Genomic DNA, 22,961 nt, shown 5'->3' with positions numbered 1-22,961 from the left:
TTCCTACTATGGAAGAATGGATGGTGAAAGTAATGAAGCTGGCTGTAAAGGCAAAATTGACAGCCTTGATCAGAGAAAAGACACTAATTGTAATGCTGGCTGGAAACCTCTTTTGGACTTTTCATGAACAGAAAAAAAATGAAATTATGACATATGGATTTGATGCTGAAATAACAGAAAAAATGGTCTACGTAGTAAAATTAAATTTATAATATCTGCTATAAAATAAAGTTGGAAGTCATTTCTATTTTTTTCTTCTTTTTGCACTTTTGGCTTTGTTTCTTTTTTCATTCTTCACTACTTGCTTTCTCCTACTTCAACTATTAGTTTCTTAGTTATATTTCTTTATTTGAAATTTTTAATAAGATTATTCATAAAAGGAAATTGCTCCTATGTGAAATTATATTTGTAATATATTCCCAGTAGACAGGGCCTAGTTCTTTAAACATGAAATTCAGTCAGGTAGATAACTTAGTGGTTCTGGGGCAAAGTATTTATTCTGTATTATTCTTATTGCCTCTTATCTCTTTTGTGTCTAACCAAGATACAGGAAAATGAAGAACTCAGCCAGCAAATTATATTTCTCCTCATCAACCATCTTGCAACTAATGGCCATATTTCTCCATAGACTTAGTCTTAAACCAGCAGATATGCTTTGAATTAAATATGCCATATATGCATCTTAAGGTAAAAATATTATGTAATATGATGATTCATTCTTAGAGTATTCTTACAAAAGCCATAAATGTTAAAAAGCTTTGTATTCCAAGCAGTATTTAATCACTTGTAGCATATACAGTCAGGTCCAGAAATATTGGGACATCGACACAATTTTAACATCTTTGGCTCTATACACCACCACAGTGGATTTGGAATGAAACAAACACATTGTGCTTTAACTGCAGACTGTCAGCTTTAATGTGAGGGTATTTACATCCAACTCAGGTGAACGGTGTAGGAATTACAACAGTTGGCATATGTGCCTCCCACTTGGTAAGGGACCAATAGTAATGGGACAGAATAATAATCATAAATCAAACTTTCCCTTTTTAATACTTGGTTGCAAATCCTTTGCAGACAATCACAGCCTGAAGTCTGGAACGCATAGACATCACCAGACGCTGGGTTTCATCCCTGGTGATGCTCTGCCAGGCATCTACTGCAACTATCTTCAGTTCCTGCTTGTTCTTGGGGCATTTTCCCTTCAGTTTTGTCTTCAGCAAGTGAAATGCATGCTCAATGGGATTCAGGTCAGGTGATTTACTTGGCCATTGCATAACATTCCACTTCTGTCCGTTCATAAACTCTTTGGTTGTTTTTGCAGTATGCTTTGGGTCATTGTCCATCTCCACTGTGAAGCGCCATCCAATGAGTTCTGCAGCATTTGGCTGAATGTGAGCAGATAATATTGCCCGAAACACATCAGACTTCATCCTGCTGCTTTTGTCAACAGTCACATCATCAATAGATACAAGAGAACCAGTTCCATTGGCAGCCATACATGCCCACGCCATGACACTACCACCACGCTTCACTGATGAGGTGGTATGCTTAGGATCATGAGCAGTTCCTTTCCTTCTCCATACTCTTCTCTTCCCATCACTCTGGTACAAGTTGATCTTGGTCTCATCTGTCCATAGGATGTTGTTCCAGAACTGTGAAGGCTTTTTTAGATGTTGTTTGGCAAACTCTAATCTGGCTTTCCTGTTTTTGAGGCTCACCAATGGTTTACATCTTGTGGTGAACCCTCTGTATTCACTCTGGTGAAGTCTTCTCTTGATTGTTGACTTTGCCACACATACACCTACCTCCTGGAGAGTGTTCTTGATCTGGCCAACTGTTGTGAAGGGTGTTTTCTTCACCAGGGAAAGAATTCTTCGATCATCCACCACAGTTGTTTTCCGTGGTCTCCTGGGTCTTTTGGTGTTGCTGAGCTCACTGGTGCGTTCCTTCTTTTTGAGAATGTTCCAGTTGTTTTGGCCATGCCTAATGTTCTTGCTATCTCTCTGATGGGTTTGTTTTGTTTCTTCAGCCTAATGATGGCTTCCTTCACTGATAGTGACAGCTCTTTGGATCTCATCTTGAGAGTTGACAGCAACAGATTCCAAATGCAAATAGCACACTTGAAATGAACTCTGGGCCTTTTATCTGCACATTGTAAATGGGGTAATGAGGGAATATCACATACCTGGCCATGGAACAGCTGAGAAGCCAATTGTCCCATTACTATTGGTCCCTTACCAAGTGGGAGGCACATATGCCAACTGTTGTAATTCCTACACCGTTCACCTGAGTTGGATGTAAATACCCTCACATTAAAGCTGACAGTCTGTAGTTAAAGCACATTGTGTTTGTTTCATTCCAAATCCATTGTGGTGGTGTATAGAGCCAAAGATGTTAGAATTGTGTCGATGTCCCAATATTTCTGGACCTGACTGTAGATATTACTCTTACTACTGGGTGCACAGAAGCTTTAAAACATTTTACCTAGATACAGTAGAGTTTAGAAATAATCTGAGCTTGAAAATATGCAAGTTAAAAAAAGGAGTCAAAGTTCTTCTATTAGAAAAGAAAATGATGGTTAATTTTTGTACTGAAGTATGTCCATCTGTCTAGAAATAGGAGAAAGTCAGGTGAGTAGAAAGGAATGTCCTATGTAGACAGGGCAAGGAGAAATTAGAGTGGGTAGCACTGTGATAAAATTGATGCTTTCATATTTTAATTTTTATCTTTTATCACATTCATTCTATTGAAATTAGGTAAACAAAACTAGATTACCAATCTACCAGTAAAGCTGATAGGAAGTCACAAGCAAATTAGAGGAAGATTTCAATTTTTAAAAAGGCTTATAATGTTTGTTCAGAAAAAATGCAAATGCTTCAAAATTTGCTTTCAATTTACCTAAGCCAGACTACAGAGCTGGTTTTCACAAAATGAAGAGCAAAAGTTTGGGAGAAGAATACACTCATGGATCCAATTATCTGCCCAAACCATCTGCCAATAATTGCAAATATTTTCTATACAGCGGTACCATATGCATAAGGGTTGAAGACTTTGTAGAAGTACATGTTAGTGAAGTTCAATATTTTTTCCTGTAATTTTAAATGTTTAGCTTTTCAAAATGGAAAACGCTTTTTGGGTAATAAGAGAAAAACTGAGGATTATTACTCTACCAGAAGATTCAATGGTCATTTCCACACTAGTGACTTAGAGCAGGGGGTCTTCAAACTTGGCCCTTTTATGACTTGTGGACTTCAACTCCCAAAATTCCTCAGCCAGGCATGCTGGCTGAGGAACACTGGGAGTTGAAGTCCACAAGTCATAAAAGGGCCAAGTTTGAAGACCCCTGACTTAGAGCATCATCTAGCCTTCATTGACATGATCTAAAGCCTGTCTGCTATTTTTTTTTAGCAAAACAATGGTTAGAGGACTCAAGAAGATCCTATACAGTAAATTGCAATAAAATAAAAGAAGTATTTCTTGATGTATTTCATTCTTGCTCATCCCTAATCCAATGAAATTGTTCATTTTATTTATGATGGGAACATGCAGATTAAGTAATGATTTTAAGGGGTCATAGTATGGCAAAGTTTGGGAACCTCTGTTCTAAGCCATTCTTGGCAAGAATTTGGCTCCAAATCACAATTAACATTGTGGATAAGGTAGAAAGTTAAACTATAAACTGAAACCATGGTAATAATAAAAGGTTAACTGTTAACTTCATCAGACAAGAAAGTGGTTATAGAGAATAAGTGCTTTGGCAGCAGAATCTCTTTTGCTCTGATTACTTTTCATCCCTTCAGGTGAACGGAAGATTCTATTAAGAAACAAAAGACTGTGGGAAGCATGAGCTGATTCCAAGCACAGTGGAGGCACTGACTCCATAATCAGAAAAACTGGAAATTACTGGTACCAGCCAGTGCAAAGGTGGCTGGGATACCAGCCAAGTAGAACTGCAGATTGCTGATGATGGTGTTTTCCAGTGTTTTAGCTGAACTCCCATCAAACTATCAAATAACCTGGGTTCTGCTAAAGTAGAACAGACCCACTTTTCCAGAGGTCTTGTAGGTTTGCGCGCATTTGTCGTTATAGTTATCAGTCAAAAAATTTAAGAACTTAAAACTGCACGATATTGACTACAATCCTGCTGTAAAATAAAGAATGAAATCTAATTAGGGCTGCAGCGATATGTATCACTGGAGAAACTACTTTATCCTAAGCTCTAAGCAAATCACAACAGTCGAATACTATTTGGTGCAAAATCTTATTTTATTTGGCTCCGAAGCTCAATCCTCTGAGGTATCTCATTTTGCCAAGATACCTAAAACCTTTGCCTCACTATACAAAAGTAGGGTTTGTTAGGCCTCCCCTTCTTTTCTGCTCTCTACTTTCTCTAATGAAGTCTTTCCCAGTTTAGAAAAGATTTTTTCCCCCAACTTGGTCTAATTCTGCATACCATTAGTAGTATGACTGAGAAACATTTATCTAAGAAATGCACCGTTAGTAATCCCTTACAGCAGGGGTGTCAAACTCAATTTCATTGAGGGCGGCATCAGCATTGCGGTTGCCCTCAGGGGGCCGGGTGGGTATGGCCAGGGTGGGCATGGCCTACTGGGTGGGCGTGGCTAGAGTGCGTATGGCCTACTGGGTGGGCGTGGCCAGCTGTACATCGTTCGCATCAAGGGTGCCTATGGGGGCCTGAGCAGGAGTGGGACAGATCTGGGGGTCTCTGGCAGGAGGAGGGTCTCTGGGCCAGGGCCAAGGCAGTGGGGGCCGTTCCCTCAGTTTCCAGGATGGCTTCGCGGACCACATGAAACCACTTTGCGGGCCGGATCTGGCCCCCGGGCCTTGTGTTTGACATGTCTGCCTTACAGGTATGTATGAACCTATCCTTGTATTATTCATAGTTACAGAAAGGGCTGCCATTTTTTTTAACTTAGGCATGAAAAGCCCTAGTAATAGCAGCTAAGCTAATGCCAGAATAACATTTTGCTAGTCATTGTTTCAAAACGTTTCACTGATAGCTTTTTGAAATTAATCGCATGTCAAAGTTACTCCTATTTACGGGTTTCATCAGAATATTTTTAAAAGCATAAAAATGAATGTAAATCCTGTATTTCATGGATACTAAATTCCTACTATATACAATGAAGATTCTAAATAAAGTTGACTGGTGTAGTGTACTGGTTATGGTACTGGGCTGAATGTAGAAAAACTTGTTCAAAACCAATGGGTAACTTTGGGTAAGTCAGTTTCTTTTAGCATAACCTACCTGACAAGGTGAAAAGGGAAGGAGTGTGATGCACACTACTTTAAACTCTTGAAGGGCAAGTGATATATAACTCCATCAAACAAATACATAATACAATAAATCTGTATTTTCAGTTTTCATTGAAAGCATTTTTGATCATGAAATATAATTATCATAATGCATATTTTCTGTAAAAACTTACAACAGAATACATTTTGTTAAAAACCATGTATGTATGTATATATCTATGTATGTGTGTACGCATGCATGCATGTAAGTATGAACCAAAACTGGTCAATTTGGAAAACTAACACTTCAAGAAATATATATTATGCAATCGATAGATGAACTAAACAGGAATCTATTTGAAATCCAGAAATCTAGGAAAATATATGACCAGTAGACATATACTTGTAAACTTTATGTGCCAAAAGTTCCAAGTAATATGATCAATTTAAGAAGCAAGCCCCAGAATTACAAAAAAAAAAAGACCAAGCATCACAGTTTACACAAGGGCCCATCTATTATTGCAATATACCAAGACTACACACAGTCATTCATGCGCTCGTGACCTCCCGGTTAGACTACTGCAATGCTCTCTACATGGGGCTGCTCTTGAGGACCACTCGGAGGCTTCAGCTGGTGCAGAATGCAGCTGCGCGAGTAGTAATGGGAGTTTCCCGATACTCTCATGTAACACCTCTTCTCCGTGAGCTGCATTGGCTTCCAGTTGCCCTCCGGGTGAGATTCAAGGTGCTGGTGATGACCTATAAAGCCCTAAATGGCATGGGTCCGGATTACCTTAGGGAGCACCTGCTGCCAGCATCAGCTTCCCATCATCCTGTGCGCACCCACAGGGAGGGCCTCCTTAGGGTTCCGCCAGTTAGAGATTGCCGGCGGGTGATTCCCAGGGGGAGGGCGTTCTCTGTGGCTGCGCCAGCCCTTTGGAACAAACTGCCGATGGAACTTTGGACTGCCCCCGACCTTCGCTCATTTCGCTGGGACTTAAAAACTTGGTTGTTTGAATTGTCTGGCCTGGACTGAGGGATTTTAAATTATATTAAATTAAATTAAACTAAATTAAATTAATTTTAAATTTCAATTTTAATGTTATCTTAATTTTGTGGGCTTGTATTAATTTAATTGTATTTTATTCTCTCTTTTTGTATTGTTCTTAACTTGCCCTGTGAACTGCCCTGAGTCCTTCGGGAATAGGGCGGTATATAAATTCAATAAATAAATAAATAAATAAATAAAATCTTAGTCCACTGAACTAAACAAGCTTAAGTAGATTTCAAACTGCTTAAGTGAGCCTGAACTTTCCAAAAGATTTGTTTAGTTCCCAAAAGTTATGAACATTAGTTTTTATACACACCCGTGACCACAGATATCAATACGATTCATTCCTCTGAAGTTGGAGAAAGCATTCTGAACCTCTGATTAGAAATTGCAACACTGAAAACTTTCTCCTGCTGCACCATTAAATTCTGAAAGCAACAATTCCTGATGTCATGAACTAGGAAGCAGTGGGCCAGGAAGGACTTTCTTGGTCTTCATCATGTCCACTAATGGTACAGAACGGTTCTGGAGGTAATTTTTTAAAAAAAATCCTTTCCCATTGTTGGCAAGAAATTGGAGAGTTAGGGGCCTCTTGTACAACTGCATCCTATGGCAAACAAATAAATAAATAAATAAATCCTACTGGTTTCAACAGGTTTACTGTCTAGTAAAAGGTGTGAAAAGATAACGTAAGAAAAATTATCAGCGTAGCTAAAACATAAAATATATGCAAGCAAGAAGCATTTACGCTGACAGTATTCCCTATGCTCCATTATTTTTTCTGAGACAGATGCCATTAACATTAAATGTAGTTTTTGGAATTATTATATGATTCCACTAGTTTTAAAATTCTACTTTTGCATAGGAAAAGCCTCAAACATGAAAAGTTTTCTTTGTAAAATCAGAAGCATAACTTTTCACAAAAAACATTTTGGTGATATGAAGTTCAAAATGGTCAGACCAAAGCAAGCAAATTATTAGTTAAAGAAATGCTTTGTATGTAAGCTCTTTTGAATTTTAATGCAACATAGATACTGTGGACATTAAAATATCACATTTTCAATCGTAAGACCATTCCATTAAATTTCACCATAATCATGCTTTAAAAAAGAAATTACATCTTTAGATGAAACTTTCCTAAATAGATATTCTTGTATAAGACACCAATTTTGAGTTACAAATTGTATTGAAAAATTTGGATAAATACAGAATGTAAAAGATAAGTGCATTTATCATATCTTGGAAATGTGAATTAAATTTGTTTGCTTACAGATATAGTTCACAAAAATAATAGATATCTATAGAAGAATTCCAAATACTTAAGAACCTAATTTGACAATGGTAAAGGGCAGGGGTAGGCAACCTCGGCTCTTTTATGACTCAAGAATTCTGGGAGTTGAAGTCCATGAGTCATAAAAGAGCCAAGGTTGCCTACCCCTGGTAAAGGGAAAATATCTCAAATATTTTTTAAAATTTAAAGTTTTAGCAAGATTTGTTGATTTTGTTTTACATTTCGGTTCAATTAAAGCACCTTTTGGTGTAGCTCCTTCAGTTACTGTCAACCTATTGAATTTACTACCTAAAAGCTGCACAAAGGGATCAGTAGTATTTGTAAGAGGTGAACAAAACTTTCCAAATAAAGTAAATGAAATTATCTTAATAAGTTCAATTGTGCTTCAGTATCAATCCATTTAGCCTGGTACACTCCTGGTGCCTCTGAAGTTTTTGCTCTGTGCTCTGTTCAAGTATACTCCTGATACTCCCATATTACACCCATCCTGCGTGAGCTGCATTGGTTACCGGTTGTCCTCCGGGTGAGATTTAAGGTGCTGGTTCTTACCTATAAAGCCCTACATGGCTTAGGTCCAGGATATTTGCAGGACCGTCTGCTGCCAGGAACGACTGCCTATCGCCCTGTGCGCTCACACAGGGAGGGCCCCCTGAGGGTGCCGTCGGCCAGACAATGTCAACTGGCGACCCCCAGGGGGAGGGCCTTCTCTGTGGGGGCACCTGCCCTTTGGAATCAACTCCCCTTGGAGCTCTGGATGGCCCCGGATCTCCGTTCCTTTTGTCGCGACCTTAAAACATGGCTTTTTCAACAGGCCGACCTGGACTGATGGAAGGGAGGTTTTCTTAATTTTGTTTTATTGTGTTTTTAATTGGACTATTTATGGGACAATTTGATTTAATACCTTTTAATGTTTGTATTTTGTGTTTTTATCGTTGTTAGCCGCCCTGAGTCCTTTGGGAGATAGGGTGGCATACAAATCCAATCAATCAATCAATCAATCAATCAGTAAATAAATAAACTCAGTCATGCACTATGGATCAGCTCAGATGGAATTCCCAAGCAATTCTAAACGGAGAATTTAATTGTGCGTTATTCAAAAGCAATACCTGCAAAGAGAAGGAGAGTTTTAAAAAATGTCTAAAGCAAACAGGAGTACAAATTAGGTTCCGCTTAAATTGTGCAAAGAATATGCGTGCAATCTTTCATGGCAAGCTCTGAACCAGCACATTTAAGGAAGAAATAAACTCTATAAAGGATTATAAAAGACTGTGTGCACTATTGGTTTGTGGTTAAGGCAATCAGACTGGAAACTGGAACCATGAGTTTTAGTTTCGCCCTAGATACAAAAGCCAGCTAAGTGACCTTGGGCTAGTCGCTTTCTCTCAGTCCTGGGAAAGAGGCAATTTTGTAAACCACTTCTGAAAAACCTTGCCAAGAAAACTAGGGATTTATCAAGGCAATCTCAGAGAATAGGACATGATTGAAAGGAACAAAAAGAAGCGCTGCAATGATGTAACGGGAACATACTTGGGGTTTATGACAGAGAGCTGCAGCATGGAACAGCACACAAACTATGAAAGACACACAGTCACCAAGGATGCTTTCGAACTTCAATACTGTAGAACTATATGAATACATTCTTATGGGATAGGTAAACACTTAAATCTTGTGGTGGGCAGTCTGCGTGGATCTTGGCCCCACACTGCTTCTAGCTAGAAGTGTGATAGTGGTGCGGACAGTATCATACCACCGCAGGCGTGAAGTTCCAATTTAGTAAGGTAAAGGTTCCCCCGCACATGCGTGCTAGTCGTTTCCAACTCTAGGGGCTGGTGCTCATCTCCGTTTCAAAGCCGAAGAGCCAGCGCTTGTCCAAGGATGTCTCCGTGGTCACGTGGCTGGCATGACTAGACGCCAAAGGCGCACGGAACGCTGTTACCTTCCCACCGGAGTGGTCCCTCTTTTTCTACTTGCATTTTTACGTGCTTTCGAACTGCTAGGTTGGCAGAAGCTGGGACGCGTAACAGGCGGACACTCTGTTACCCGGCACTCGGGATTCGACCCGCCAAACTGCCGACCTTCTGATCGACAAGCTCAGCATCCTAACCCACTGGGCCACCGCGTCCCTTTCCAATTTAGCATCCTGCCTTAAAGCAGGGTTTTCCACAGGGAGGGAAAGAACGAGGATAAAAATGCCTTAATACAACTGCGGTACCTAGAGTCCCTCCTGGGCCTGGCAGACTGAACACCAAGGGCCGCTTTCAGCAGTTAACAAGAAGAGTCCAAAGCTCCCATAATAAACCTGAGCCGCCGCCTGCCCAGCTCCAGAGCCCCTGTCCTCTTTCCCCTTCGCGGAGGTTTCCCCCCACCCACCCACCCGCTCCTTCTCGACGGGTCCGCACCCCTTCCCTTTCCGCCTGGCGGAATCCGTTTTCAGCCCCAGCCCCAAATCAAGGGGTGGGTGGGGAAAGAGCTCCTCGGGGCACGTGCAGAGGGCTAGCCGGCAGCCCGCCCCCAGTCCCATCCCCGGGGTCAAGAGGAAGGAGTTTCCCATTGAAAGGGCATGACTTTCAGGGGACGCCAGTCCCGGCCGGCACTTCGCTTCTCCTTTCCGAGGCCCAAGTCGAATCCGATCCCGCCCCGAGAAGACCCACCGAGCCTCCCCGAGTTTACCGCTTGCCCCCCACCCACCCCCGGGCGTCCCCCACCTTCTTGGGCGCCTTGGTGACCGTGGACATGAAGGAGTATTTCTCCGCGTCCTCCATCTCCTTCGTCTGCTTCAGCTCGTCCCCTGCGGCGGCGTCTGGCACGGAAGACATGCTGGAGAAAGGGGGCAGGAAAGGGGCAGAGCGCCCGGGCCGAGGAAGCGACGGGGACGTGCCTGCCGCGGCTTCCCCTCCGCGGGCTCCGCGACCTCCTTCCACGAGCGCCGAGTCTTCTGCAGCCGCCGCCGCCGCCGCCGCCGCCGCGCTCCGGCAAGGGGCGGGGCCAGGCCAGCACCTGCGTCAGCACGCAGCCGCTGAATCGCCCACTTCGGGGCACGAGAAGACCGTACGCAAGGGCCGGGCGCCGAGCCTCCCCGCACAGGCGTCTGCAGCGCCTCCTGGCGGAACTTGCGCTCCTCGCTTTGGAGCCCTCGACTTCCTTTTGTTCCGCCGTACAAAAAAAGCAAGAGAAGCCACCGACATCCAGATCCAGAAATACGTTTTTAACAAGGCGAAACCTACAACGCGGACAAAAATGTCCAAATAAGATGTGGCAAAAAGCGGGGGGCGGGCGGGGCGGTGTCTTTTCTCCTAGTGTAAGATAGTGGATGCATAGGCTCAGTAGGAGACTTATTGATCCATTGTTTTTTTTTTCTGCAAGAGCTTAGAATAATTGCCGTTCTGAATATCATTAGGCCTTTTTTCATTAGTTTATCAATTATTTCTGTTTAGATAATAATTTTATTTTATTTTTAATTTTAATCCCATTTATATCCTGCCCTTCTCCGAAGACTCAGGGTGGCTTACAATTTAAAGCACAAATCAATGTGCTTAGCAGTAGCCTTCATTCTATGTATATGCCTGCTTATTAGGGCTTTCACACACACCCCAAGCGGCATTATTACAAAGTCAGCTTATTGCCCCCAACAATCTGGGTCCTCATTTTACCTACCTTGGAAGGCTGAGTCAACCTTGAGCCTGGTGGGACTCGAACCTGCACTAATTGCAGGCAGCTGGTGTTACTTAAGGAGGCATTAGCCCACTGCTCCACCAAGCCTATACAGCAATTATTCTTTAAACAATATTGTTGGTGATGAGTCAATTTGATATGTAAAACTTCAATAATGGAATAAAGAATTAGAGGTTCCCTCTTGCTTATCCCTCAGGAAGAGGTAGTAACATCAATATAAAAACCTTCAATAGTTCTGATCTTCCGGTGGCTCCGCGGCGCCGGAGACAGCCTTCCCGGGCTGCCCGCGGCTCAGCTGTGTGATTTTTCGCCCGAAACAGCGCCGATCAGCTGTTCGGGCGAATCTGAAGCCCCCTCCTCGGGAGAAGAGGAGGGGGTGAGCCCCCAGGTGGGGGTTGAGTTCTCCGGGGCCGCCTGAGCTTGGAGCTTGGGCGGCCGAAGGATTGAACTCCCCCGTAGCCTGGGCTGCTCCCAGCTGACCAGCGTCTCTGCTCCGGACTTTATGGAGCAGAGCCAGGCGTCTGCGACCATCCCTGCTTGAAGGAGAGACTATGAAAGGGAAAGAGCAGGCAGAGCAGTACAAGAGGGAAAGATGAAGAGATGAAGAAGATTTTATTTTACTCTCAAGCTTGATGGACTTTGCTTAAAACTTAAAGTGAAAGTGCGTCACAATTGTAAGTAAAAGATGGCGGCTAAACCTCCCCCTAGAACTTTTCGGAGTGCTGGAAATTCTCCGGTGCAACAACAATCATTGCTGCAGGCGTTGCATTCTCCTGATGTATTGACATCGAAGGATCTTGAAAAACATACCCAGTTAATTTTGGAGTCAATGGGTGTTAAATTTCTACAGATGGAGGAGAAATTGGAGAAATTGGAGCAGAGAATGGAAGAAAGGATGGAACAGAAACTTAGAGAAATGAAGGTAGACATTTTGTCCTCAGTGCAAAAAGTTGCTAAATGTGTGGAGGTGCTGGATGATCAAGTGCAAGACTTGATTCAAAAGAATGCTTTATTGGAAGCAAAAGTATTGGAAATTGAAGATTTAAAAGACAAAATCGATAGTGAACAGAGCTTGGCCCAATTTTACCAGATGCAGTTTGCTGTGAGAATTAGAGGCCTAAAAGAGAATATTAAGGAAGATTTAAAGCAGCTGGTTTCTGAGGCTTTTGAGGGAGTATTGAACCATCCAGCATCTGAATTAAAACAAGGTATGGACAAAGTGTTTCGTGTGAATTCGTGGATTGCTAAACAGAGAAAGTTGCCTAGAGATGTGGTGGTTTATTTTGTAAAAAGAGAAATTAGAGATGAAGTTATACAAGCTGCCTACGATACCAAAGTTGTGATTGCTGGTCAACAAGTTTTGGTTCTAAAAGAAATTCCTCCAAAGATTTTAAAGAGAAGGAAGGATTTTATATTTCTTGTGCAAGAGCTCAAGCAAAGAGATATAAGGTTCAGATGGGAGATCCCAGTTGGGTTGAGTTTCATGTATGATGGCAAAAGATACTGTTTGAGTAATGTGAAGCAAGCGCATGATTTTTATAATAATGTCTTGGAAGTAATCCCATCAACACTTCTGGAAGCTGCAGAGGGATCTGGAGAAGGAGAACATCAAGAGGATGAAGATGCACAGATAGACGAGAAGGGTACAGGAGGAGTCCAAGCTGCAACTCTTTTGGATGATCTTAGAGAACAGAGGGTGACGCGTGCTGCCTTAAAACGCTCAAAAAAGGAAAAAAAATAAGACCAGTAGAAATCTATGGAACTTCCACAAAATATTTATAGTTAAGTGGTAGTTGTGTTTTTTTAAAAGGATAATGGACAACTTACTACAGAGGAAGAGGAAGAAAGTTTTGTGGGTTAATGTGGGTTAATTTGTGTAAGAACTATTTATTAATGTGCAAATCAGAATATGTTAAGGTAATAGTGAATTGTGGAAGAACATAGATGGGAATGATGCTAGTTTTCTTTTATTTTAGTTTTTTATATATATTTAGTATTATTAAGGATTGGTTTACTATATACAAGCTAGAGAGTGATGGATTTTAGAGTTTATAATTGTTAGTATATGATTGTTTATGATTGCCTTTTAGATATATACCTTGTATTTTGCTCTGGGAAGTCGGGGGGGGGGAGGGGGGAGGAGGGGAATTGGGGGGGGGAGGTAGGGGAGGGAGGAGGGGGAGGGGGAGGGGGGGAGATAGGGGGGAGGTAGGGAGGGGAGGAGGGAGGGGGAAGGGGGGTTTTTTTTTAAAGGAAAATTGTATTTTATAAAACTTTTCAATTAAAAAAAAAACCTTCAATAGTTCTTAAATTATGTTTTGTTCAAGAAAAAAATGAATACTTTGGACATTTGAGTCCATTGTAATAATATAGTTGAGTCATAATAATAATAATAAAGTTGGAAGGGACCTTGGAGGTCATCTAGTCCAACCACTGCTCAGGCAGGAAACCCTATACCATTTCAGACAAATGGCTGTCCAGTCTCTTCTTAAAAACTTCTAGTATTGGAGCCTTCACAGCTTCTGGAGGAAGGTTGTTCCACTGATTAATTGTTGTAACTGTCAGGAAATTTCTCCTTAGTTCTAGATTGCTTCTCTCTGGTTAGTTTCCATCCATTGTTTTTTGTCTTGCCTTTAGGTGCTTCTTGCCTTCTTACCTTCTTCTGGTTAAGGGATTGACTCCCTCTTCTTTGTAGCAACCCCTGAGATATTGGAACACTGCTATCTCATCCTTCTTTTCATTAAACTAGACATACCCAATTCCAGCAACCGTTCCTTATATGTTTTAGCCTCCAGTCTCCTAATCATCTTTGTTGCTCTTCTCTGTACTCTTTCCAGAGTCTCAACAACTTTTTTACATTGTGGTGACCAGAACTGAATGCAATATTCCAAGTGTGGCTGTACCAAGGCATTGTAAAATGGTATTAACACTTCACATGATCTTGATTCTATCCCTCTATTAATGCTGCCTAGCACTGTGTTGGCTTTTTTGGCAGCTGCAGCACACTGCTGGCTCATATTGAAGTGATTGTCCACTAGGATTCCGAGATCCCTCTCACAGTTACTACTAGTGAGCAAGGTACCACCTACTATGCCTGTGCATTTGGTTTTTCTTGCCTAAATGTAGAACCTTAGTTTTTTCACTTTGTTAGAGAGTGCCCAATGTTCACGTCTGTCAAGATTCTTTTGTATCTTAAGCCTATCTTCTGGAGTGTCGGCTATTCCTGCCAGCTTAGTGTCATCTGCAAATTTAATGAGTTCCCCATCTATCCCCTTATCCAAATTGTTGATGAAGATGTTGAAGATCACTGGGCCTAGAACAGAGCCCTGGGGCACCCCATTACACACTTCCCTCCATGTAGATGCAGTTCCATTGAGGACCACACACTGAGTATGGCTGGTCAGCCAGCTACGAATCTATCTGGTGGTGATGCTGTCTAACCCACATTTTTCTATCTTATCAAGTAGTAGGTTGTGATCTACTTTATCAAATGCCTTACTGAAGTCCAAGTAAATTATATCCATAGCATTCCTCTGATCCATTAATTTTGTCACTTGTTCAAAGAATGCAATAAGATTTGTCTGGCATAATCTGTTTTTGACAAACCCATGTTGGCTTTTGGTAATGACTTTGTTTGCCTCTAGGTGTTCACTGATTCATTGTTTGATTATCTTTTCCAGAATCTTCCCAGGTATTGAGGTCAGGCTGACAGGTCTGTAGTTTCCTGGATCCATTTTTTTCCCTTTTTTGAAGATAAGAACTACACCAGCTCTTTTCCAGTCCTCTGGTGTTTCGCCAGTGCTCCAGGATCTTTGAAAAATATAGTTCAGTGGTTCTGAGATCACATCTGCCAGTTCCTTGAGAACTTTGGGGTGTAATCCATCTGGTCCTAGTGATTTAAACTCATCTAGCCTGGACAGGTGCTCACTTACCATTTTCTTGCCTATCCTAACTTGTGTTTCTAATCTGTTTTTTATGGTATTGTTTTTGATAGGTTGGACTGTTTTTTCCCTTTGTGTAAAGACGGATGCAAGAAACAAGTTAAATAGTTCTGCTTTCTTGCCACTTTCTCCCACTAATGGACCAATCATTTCCTTAACTTTTTTCTTGATTTTTATATGTTGAAAGAAGCTTTTTTTGTTATTTTTTATTTTTGTCTCAAGTTCATTTTGAGCCTTACCTTTCCTCACTTCATCTTTGCAGGCTCAGGCTATTTGCTGATATTCTGCCTTAGTTATGTGCCCCTCTTTCCACTTTTTATACTTCTCCTTTTTGTCTTTCAACTTCTCAGAGAGTTCTTTATGCAGCCATGCTGGTTTCCTTTGAGAACTGTTATTTTTCTTCTTCTTGCCTTCTTCTTTTCATGTTAGAGATATAATGAGATTAATGTTTTATTTGCACACATAGTGTCCCATCAGTGTGGTTTTTCAGTAAGACATTATTGCATGTATTAAATCAATTATGAAACAGGGTTTATTATTCTAAGGTGTTGCTATTTCCATATCATTGAAATTGATAGAGTGGATTCTTCGTGCCCTTGCTTTCACCAAAAGAGTTGAACTTGGCAGGGGGCTCTTTTGCTCTGTCCACTTAATGACTGGGAGATCGCTTAACAATGAAACTAAAAGAGCCAAGATTGTGATCACTGAGCAAAGCAATTACATGGCCATCACACATAACTGCTTCACTCAATGACTAAGATTCCTGACCCAGTTGTGGTCAGAAATAAAGGACTACCTGTATTACTTTGTCCTTCTTTTGAGTTCTGATGCTGTTGGTGTAGATGTTGGGGATAAAGTTGACAATTGGGTTTGCTTCAGGCATCATTGTCCTGTTGCTCTTTATTATTTGAAAGAAACTTACTTCTGCAAGTATTGACTTGCCACCTAGTGCCTGAAAAAGTCCAGTGTCATTGTCCAGTATGGGCTGCAGCCGATTAATAATGTATTTGAGTGCTATGAGCTATGAAAATAAATGAGAACCAGTGGTGGTTCTATGATCAGAATTTCAATATATCTTCCCTGAAAATTGCTCTGGCTGTAGTGATTTGTCTACTCATCTCATTGGGTGGGTAGTTCAGTTTCCTGAATCAGGCATTCATTTTAATTCCATCATTTGACCATTTCTGTCAACTGGAACAGAACAAATGTGGTTGTAGTGTAGAATCTGGTTATAGATTATAGGTTTTGGGGTGTCTTCTGGGTGGCAGTAGGAAGCATGTAGTCATGCATGGCAATCGGTACATTTGTAGATTTCCTACATAATGTTTAACATCCATTGTGTAGTTTTACAGCAGATTCTTCTTTGGATAGTTGAGCTTGATGGAAAGGGTGTAAACAGTTGAAATCATGATGGAATTTTATGAGAGTTTCCTTTCCATGAGTTCAGATAATGAAAATGTCATCCGTGAATCTCACAAAAGGATGGGCCTCATGCTGTAAAATTAAGAAAACATTGTTTTAAGTCAGACATGAAGATATTGCCATATTGAAGAGCAATCATTGGCAGGAAAGAAACAGGATGGAGACAAGACTCAACCTTCATCAGACTGACTACTCATTCTATTTATTGTGATTATTCTCCCACCATGTTAATTAGTCAGTGTTGATGCTTCTAAAGATAAAATAATATCTCATCAGTACAAAATAATTTTAAAAAGCCTACATAGAACACTGAAATTGCAAAGTCACAAATGCTTGGTTGAGGCAGGGGTTAGTTTTTGCAGAACTAAACTACCTAAGATATAGACCAGGGGTAGGCAACCTCGGCTCTTTTATGACTGATGGAATTTTTATGATTCAGGAATTCTGGGAGTTGAAGTCCATGAGTCATAAAAGAGCCGAGGTTGCCTACCCCTAATATAGATAGACCTGCTGAATGTTTGGAAAGCATGACATATCTACCACTAAAGATTTTTCTTAGGAGAATATATGTAAAAATTACATAATGTGTGTACTGGTATAATTTATACATTTTTTAAAAAAAATGTTAAAATAAAACCTATGTTTGATTATCAAAGAAGTGTGGGGACAAAGACTGGCAAAGAATACTGGGGATAAGTCATAGGATTAAGTAATAAAAGAATATCATGACTCAAGAGGAAAGTGTGGAGAAGCTTGCCAAATTATATTTAAAACAAATGTACAGTATATCATTTATGTATTATTTCTGGGAGGCATACATTAGGAATTAGGGAACATCATGGAATACATTAATTTCCCCTTATGGATATCTTGCTGAAAAAAATTAAAAGATGAACTGGAGATTTACAGATTTGATAATTAGAAAGTTTTATGGATTATGGAAAATTATGGAAAGAAGGAAATTAGTATGCAACCTTACACAGAGAGAATAAAATATAAATGTATGTATAACTGTTGTTAAGAATATCAAAAGCCACTTCTTTATTGTTTTTTCTTTCTTTTTTTCTTTTCTATTTCTTTTGTTTCTTCTTTCTTACTACTTTTCTCTATTATTTTTCTCCTCAACTCTAAATTTGTAATGTTTTTATTCTGTTGAAAGCTTCAATACAGATTAATTTTTAAAAGATATGTACATTTACTTCCAACCATAGGTTTTAGCAAAAAAACATTAAAAAAATAAAGGAATACATTACAGTAATTTTAAAACATACATTAAATGAGGTCCATCATCTCTTGAATAGTGTAAGTCACATGAAGCAGTTGCTCTAGGTCAGGGGTAGGAAACCTTGGCTCTTTTATGACTTGTGGACTTCAACTCCCAGAACTCCTCAGTTAGCATGGCTGGATCAGGAATTCTGGGTATTGAAGTCCACAAGTCATAAAAGAGCCAAGGTTCCCTACCCCTGCTGCTCTAGGTCCTTAATCATAGATATTTTTAAGAACCTCACCATATCTGGTAGCTTCAGAGGTTCTAGACAACAATTCCCATTATCCCTGGGAGCTTGCAAAGTGATGCTTATTGGGTATTTTAAGAATTGTCTCAGCACATCCAGAAAATTCCAAGTTATACAGCTATACAGTAATGGCAGCAACCAGGAAAGAAATGTTCCACCTCCCTGTGCCAGTCTACTCTCCCTCCTGTAAGTCAATGGAAAGCATTAATTATGGTTAGCATTCAATCCCTGGTCAACTTCCTTCTCACTTTACAAAGATACTTTGAGGCAAGAAAAGAGGCCTCAGTTGGACACAGTTGGGCAAAAAAGAACTGGGAAGAAGACTAAATGTTGTTGTAACGTTTCCTCTGGAACAGAAACAGAACTAATTAATTTAAAGAAGTCATCAGTTTGGACTTTGCAGAAAACTATTAAAACCGAAGCATTCTAAAGCCACACCGGTGGAGTGGAGTGGAGTGGAGTGGTGATCTGAGGTCAGTGGTGATCTTCCATAATGGAAGGTCCGACCAGATCTAATTCAAGAGATACAATCCAATGGATGTTTTTCTGCCCTCATAATACTGCAGGGGTCTTCAAACTTGGCCCTTTTATGACTTGTGGACTTCAACTCCCAGAATTCCTCAGCCAGGCATGCTGAGTGCCTACTTTCCATTAATCTCAGCACATCTTTGGCAAAATAACTTCCTAGCAGAATTAATTATTTACAATTAATTATTTAGGAAGGGAGAGAAGCCCGTTTTGCAGCACCATCTTACTAAGCCTTTGTGTTTGGAATAAAGTTGAAAAGTTGGTTCAATTGAGCTTTCCCTGTTACAGCTATACATCTACCATAAAATTTTGGCTCAGGCCTGATAACGGAGAAAGCATAGAGTAAGATGCTTTGATTATAAGGGAATGGAAGAAGGAGAAATAGTAAAAAAAAACTGAACTGATCGCAGAGTCATTGAAACCACAAATTAATAGGGATCAATTTAGGACTTTGGGATAGCCCAGCGGTCTGCCACCTTGACAACTTTAAGACTTGTGGACTTCAGCTCCCAGAATTCCTCAGGCAGCATAGCTGAAGTCCACAAGTCTTAAAGCTGTCAGGGTGGCAGACTCCTGGGATAGCCTAATCTTTGATCTTAAGGTGGCAGTGTTGCACTTCTCTTCAGAGCGTCTATAATTGCCTGGGATAAAACTTGAACTTGATGCTTTTTCTTGTTGATGTTGCTTTCTTAAACTCCAAAAGGATTACCAACTTTGACGCTTTGCTCAGGAACTTCAATGGCCCTTGGATCAAAACTGGCAGAAGGTATCTTGATAGGGTCATCCTTGCTGATGAGGTCAAAAGGGGAAGTGGTGAACTAAAAATAATTCACAATGGGGATGAGAGCAGGTAGGGCTCTGCAGTTGGAGAAAAGCTACCTCCTCTAGTGGAAGGGGCTCCAAACCCAAATCTAGAAGAAAACAGCGGAAAAATCATACTTCTGTACTGTAGCCAATAATGGTGTACAGGTCCTTGCTTAACAACCACAACTGGGCACAGAATCTTTGTTGTGGAGTGAACCAGTTACATGGGTATCTCACTTAATGAATGCTTCATTCAACAACCAAGATTCTGTATGGAAAGAGGAGTTTGCTAACAGATGATGAAATTCCCATATCAGAAGATATCACTATAGTTGCTAAAGACAGGCTCAGGTTTATTAGTAGAACTAGAGATGATTATATGATTAGACCAAAGCAGCAAAGAGGTCTGACTGCTCATGGTTTTAGTCCTAAAAAAGTTATTTTTATATAAGTATATATGCAATTAGAACATGAAATATGAGAAACATTAAACCCAGAAAACATTTGAAATGATCAAAATGGAAATAAGTAAATTTTATGTTTTTGGAATACATGAATTTAAATGGACTGTAATCGGCCATTTTAAATCAGAGAATATACTATGCAGGCCATCAGATCATACAAAGGAATTGCATGGCTAAGTATCCTTAAGAAAGTACACTTACTAATAGGTAATTAAAACGCCAAAAAATAGAGAAATTGAGAAATCAGGAATTACTGGAAAATTTGGATTATACAAGTGCAATAATTCAGGCACAGATGAAATATTTATTCAGCTACAGGAGAAGAATCAATTAAATATGTTGACAACTCTATGTCACTGAACAAAGAACAAAATTGTATGGCCCGGAGATATTCTGAGGAAAAAAAGAATATTTATATTATGGAATTATTCAACTAATTTCTCACATGAGTAAAGAAGCATAGGACTATACATGAAAATAGAAATATCCTATAAACATGGTAGTTCAAGAAAAGGCAGAAGGATGTAAGATAGCATAATCTGTAGCATGTAACATACAGTAGATAATAGAGACAGCAGAAGAATAAAAGGATGAGGTTTATTGCTGTTTTATTGATAAATTCAGGGCCTTGCCCCAGGTAGGGGTTGAGCTCTCCGGGGCCACCTGAGCTGAAAGTTTGGGCGGCTGAAGGATTGAGCCCCCCCGAAGCCTGGGTTGCTCCGAGCTGCGCAGCGTCTCTGCTCCGTGATTTTTGGAGCAGAGCCAGGCGTTAGCAACCACCCCTGCCAGAAGGAAATACCCTGGAGTATCAAGATGCAGGTACATGCCCAGGTACTTTTGGAATCAATTAATCAATCAATGGGTGATAAATTTGCACAGATGGAGGAGAAATTGGAGAAACTGGAGGAGAGAATGGAAGAGAGGATGGAACAGAAGTTCAGCGTGATGAAGGTAGACATTTTGTCTTCAGTGCATAAAGTGGCGGAATGTGTGGAAGATTTAGATGAAAAAGTGGATGATTTGACCCAAAAGAATGCAATATTAGAAGTTAAAGTACGGGAGAATGAAAATTTAAGAGACAAAATGGAAAGGGAGTTAAGCCTTGCTCAATATTACCAGATGCAGTTTGCTGTTAGAATCAGAGGTTTAAAAGAGAATATTAAGGAAGATTTAAAGCAGCTGGTTTCTGAGGCTCTCGAAGTGGTATTGAACCAGCCAGCATCTGAAATAAGAGCAGCTATGGATAAAGTGTTCCGTGTGAATTCATGGATTGCCAGACAGAGAAAGTTGCCTAGAGATGTGGTGGTTTACTTTGCAAAAAGAGAAATTAGAGATGAAGTTATACAAGCTGCCTATGATGCTAAAGTTGTGATTGCTGATCAAGAAGTCTTGGTTTTAAAAGAAATCCCTCCAAAGATTTTAAGGAGAAGGAAGGACTTTACATTTCTTGTGCAAGAGCTCAAGCAACGAGATATAAGGTTCAGATGGGAGATTCCAGACGGGCTGATGGTGATGTATGAAGGTAAAAGGTATCGGCTGATTACTGTGAAGCAAGCGCGTGATTTCTACAATAATGTTTTAAAAGCAACCCCATTAACACTTCTGGAAGCTGCAAAGGGATCTGGAGAAGGAGAACATCAAGAGGATGAAACAGAGGAAAATGGTGCTGGAGGAGATCAAGCTATAACTTCTTTGGATGATCCTAGAGAGCAAAGGGTAACACCTGCTGCTTTAAAACGAGCAAAGAAAATAAAAGAACAAGACCAGCAAAAGTCTTCAGAATCTTCACAACGTACTCATAGCCAAGCAGTGGGAGGAGCACGGCCTAAAGAAGATAGTCCTATCAAAGCTGTGCTCCAAGAGCTTTGGGAGGATATGCATGGCAACTAAATTCTTAACTTGGAACGTTAATGGACTAAATTCACCACAGAAGAGGAAGAAAGTTTTTCAATATTTAAAACAATTTAAGATAGATGTTATATGTTTGCAAGAAACGCATATTAGAGTTTTGGATCAAAAGTATTTATCGAATTCGAGGTTGGGTACACAATTTGTTGCTTCTGCAGAGAACAAGAAAAATGGAGTGGTTGTTTATGTTAAAAGTGCCTTAACAGCAGACTTAATTGAAGCAGATAAGCATGGAAGATATGTTATGATTGAGCTGCTGTTAGAAGGTAAAAAGACGCTTTTAGTTGGATTATATGCACCTAATCAACAACAAGATGACTTTTTTAGTTTACTTCACACAAAGCTTACCCAGTTGGATTATAAATCTTTTATTTTTATGGGGGACTGGAATGGTGTTTTGGATGTACAGTTGGACAAGGCTGGAGTTTTCAAGCGCATTCCAAGTCATGCTAGATTGCCTAAATCTTTTTTTGAAATGAAGGATGACCTGGAATTGCGAGATATTTGGCGTGAGAGACATTTGCAGGAGAAGGATTATACTTTTTATTCTGATAGACATCAATCTTTTTTGAGGATTGATTTTATTTTGCTGACTAATGATTTTTTTTTGAGGACTAAAAAGGTGAAGATATGTGCAAGAACTATCTCTGATCACAGTCCAGTTTGGTTAGAGATTGATAAGGAGAAAAGAGACAGGCGCTCGTGGCGCGTAAATGAGAATTTGTTTAGAAATCAGAGAAATGTGGAAGAATGCAAACAGCGGATGAAGGATTTTTTTGAGATTAACATGAATAATGGTACCTCTATGGATATGGTTTGGGATGCTAGCAAGGCCTATATGAGAGGGGTGTTGATATATATGAATAATAAACATGGACGTGCAGTGGAAACTAGAAGGAAAGAACTGGAGAATGAAATAAAGGAAAAAGAAAAGGCTTTGATCTTGAACTCAGAGGATGTGAAGACCAAGGAGGCTATTAGACTGTTAAGAGGACAATTTGATAAATTAATGGCTGATCAAGTGGCGACCAATCTGCGGTTTGCTAGGCATAATACTTTTTGCAACGCCAATAAACCAGGCAGATGGTTAGCTTATAGATTGAGGAA

General features: G+C 40.3%; 1 protein-coding gene across 2 annotated transcripts in view; it reads right to left on the bottom strand.

The window, feature by feature from the left end:
- AHCYL1 (adenosylhomocysteinase like 1) overlaps positions 1 to 10,549 on the bottom strand; it is a gene marked incomplete at its 3' end in the record, with an annotated part of 57,809 nt that extends 47,260 nt beyond the window's left edge. For both annotated transcript variants that reach the window (XM_083357821.1, XM_083357822.1), the window contains exon 1: positions 10,307 to 10,549. In XM_083357821.1, coding sequence (XP_083213947.1) covers positions 10,307 to 10,417 — 111 coding nt within the window. In that variant the 5' untranslated portion in view covers positions 10,418 to 10,549. The remainder of the gene's footprint in view (positions 1 to 10,306) is intronic.
- Between the last annotated feature and the right edge of the window lie 12,412 nt (positions 10,550 to 22,961).

This window comes from Vipera ursinii (genome assembly GCF_947247035.1).
Source record: "Vipera ursinii genome assembly, chromosome: 3".
Lineage (NCBI taxonomy): Eukaryota > Metazoa > Chordata > Lepidosauria > Squamata > Viperidae > Vipera > Vipera ursinii.
This window is presented reverse-complemented; position numbering and strand designations above follow the sequence as displayed.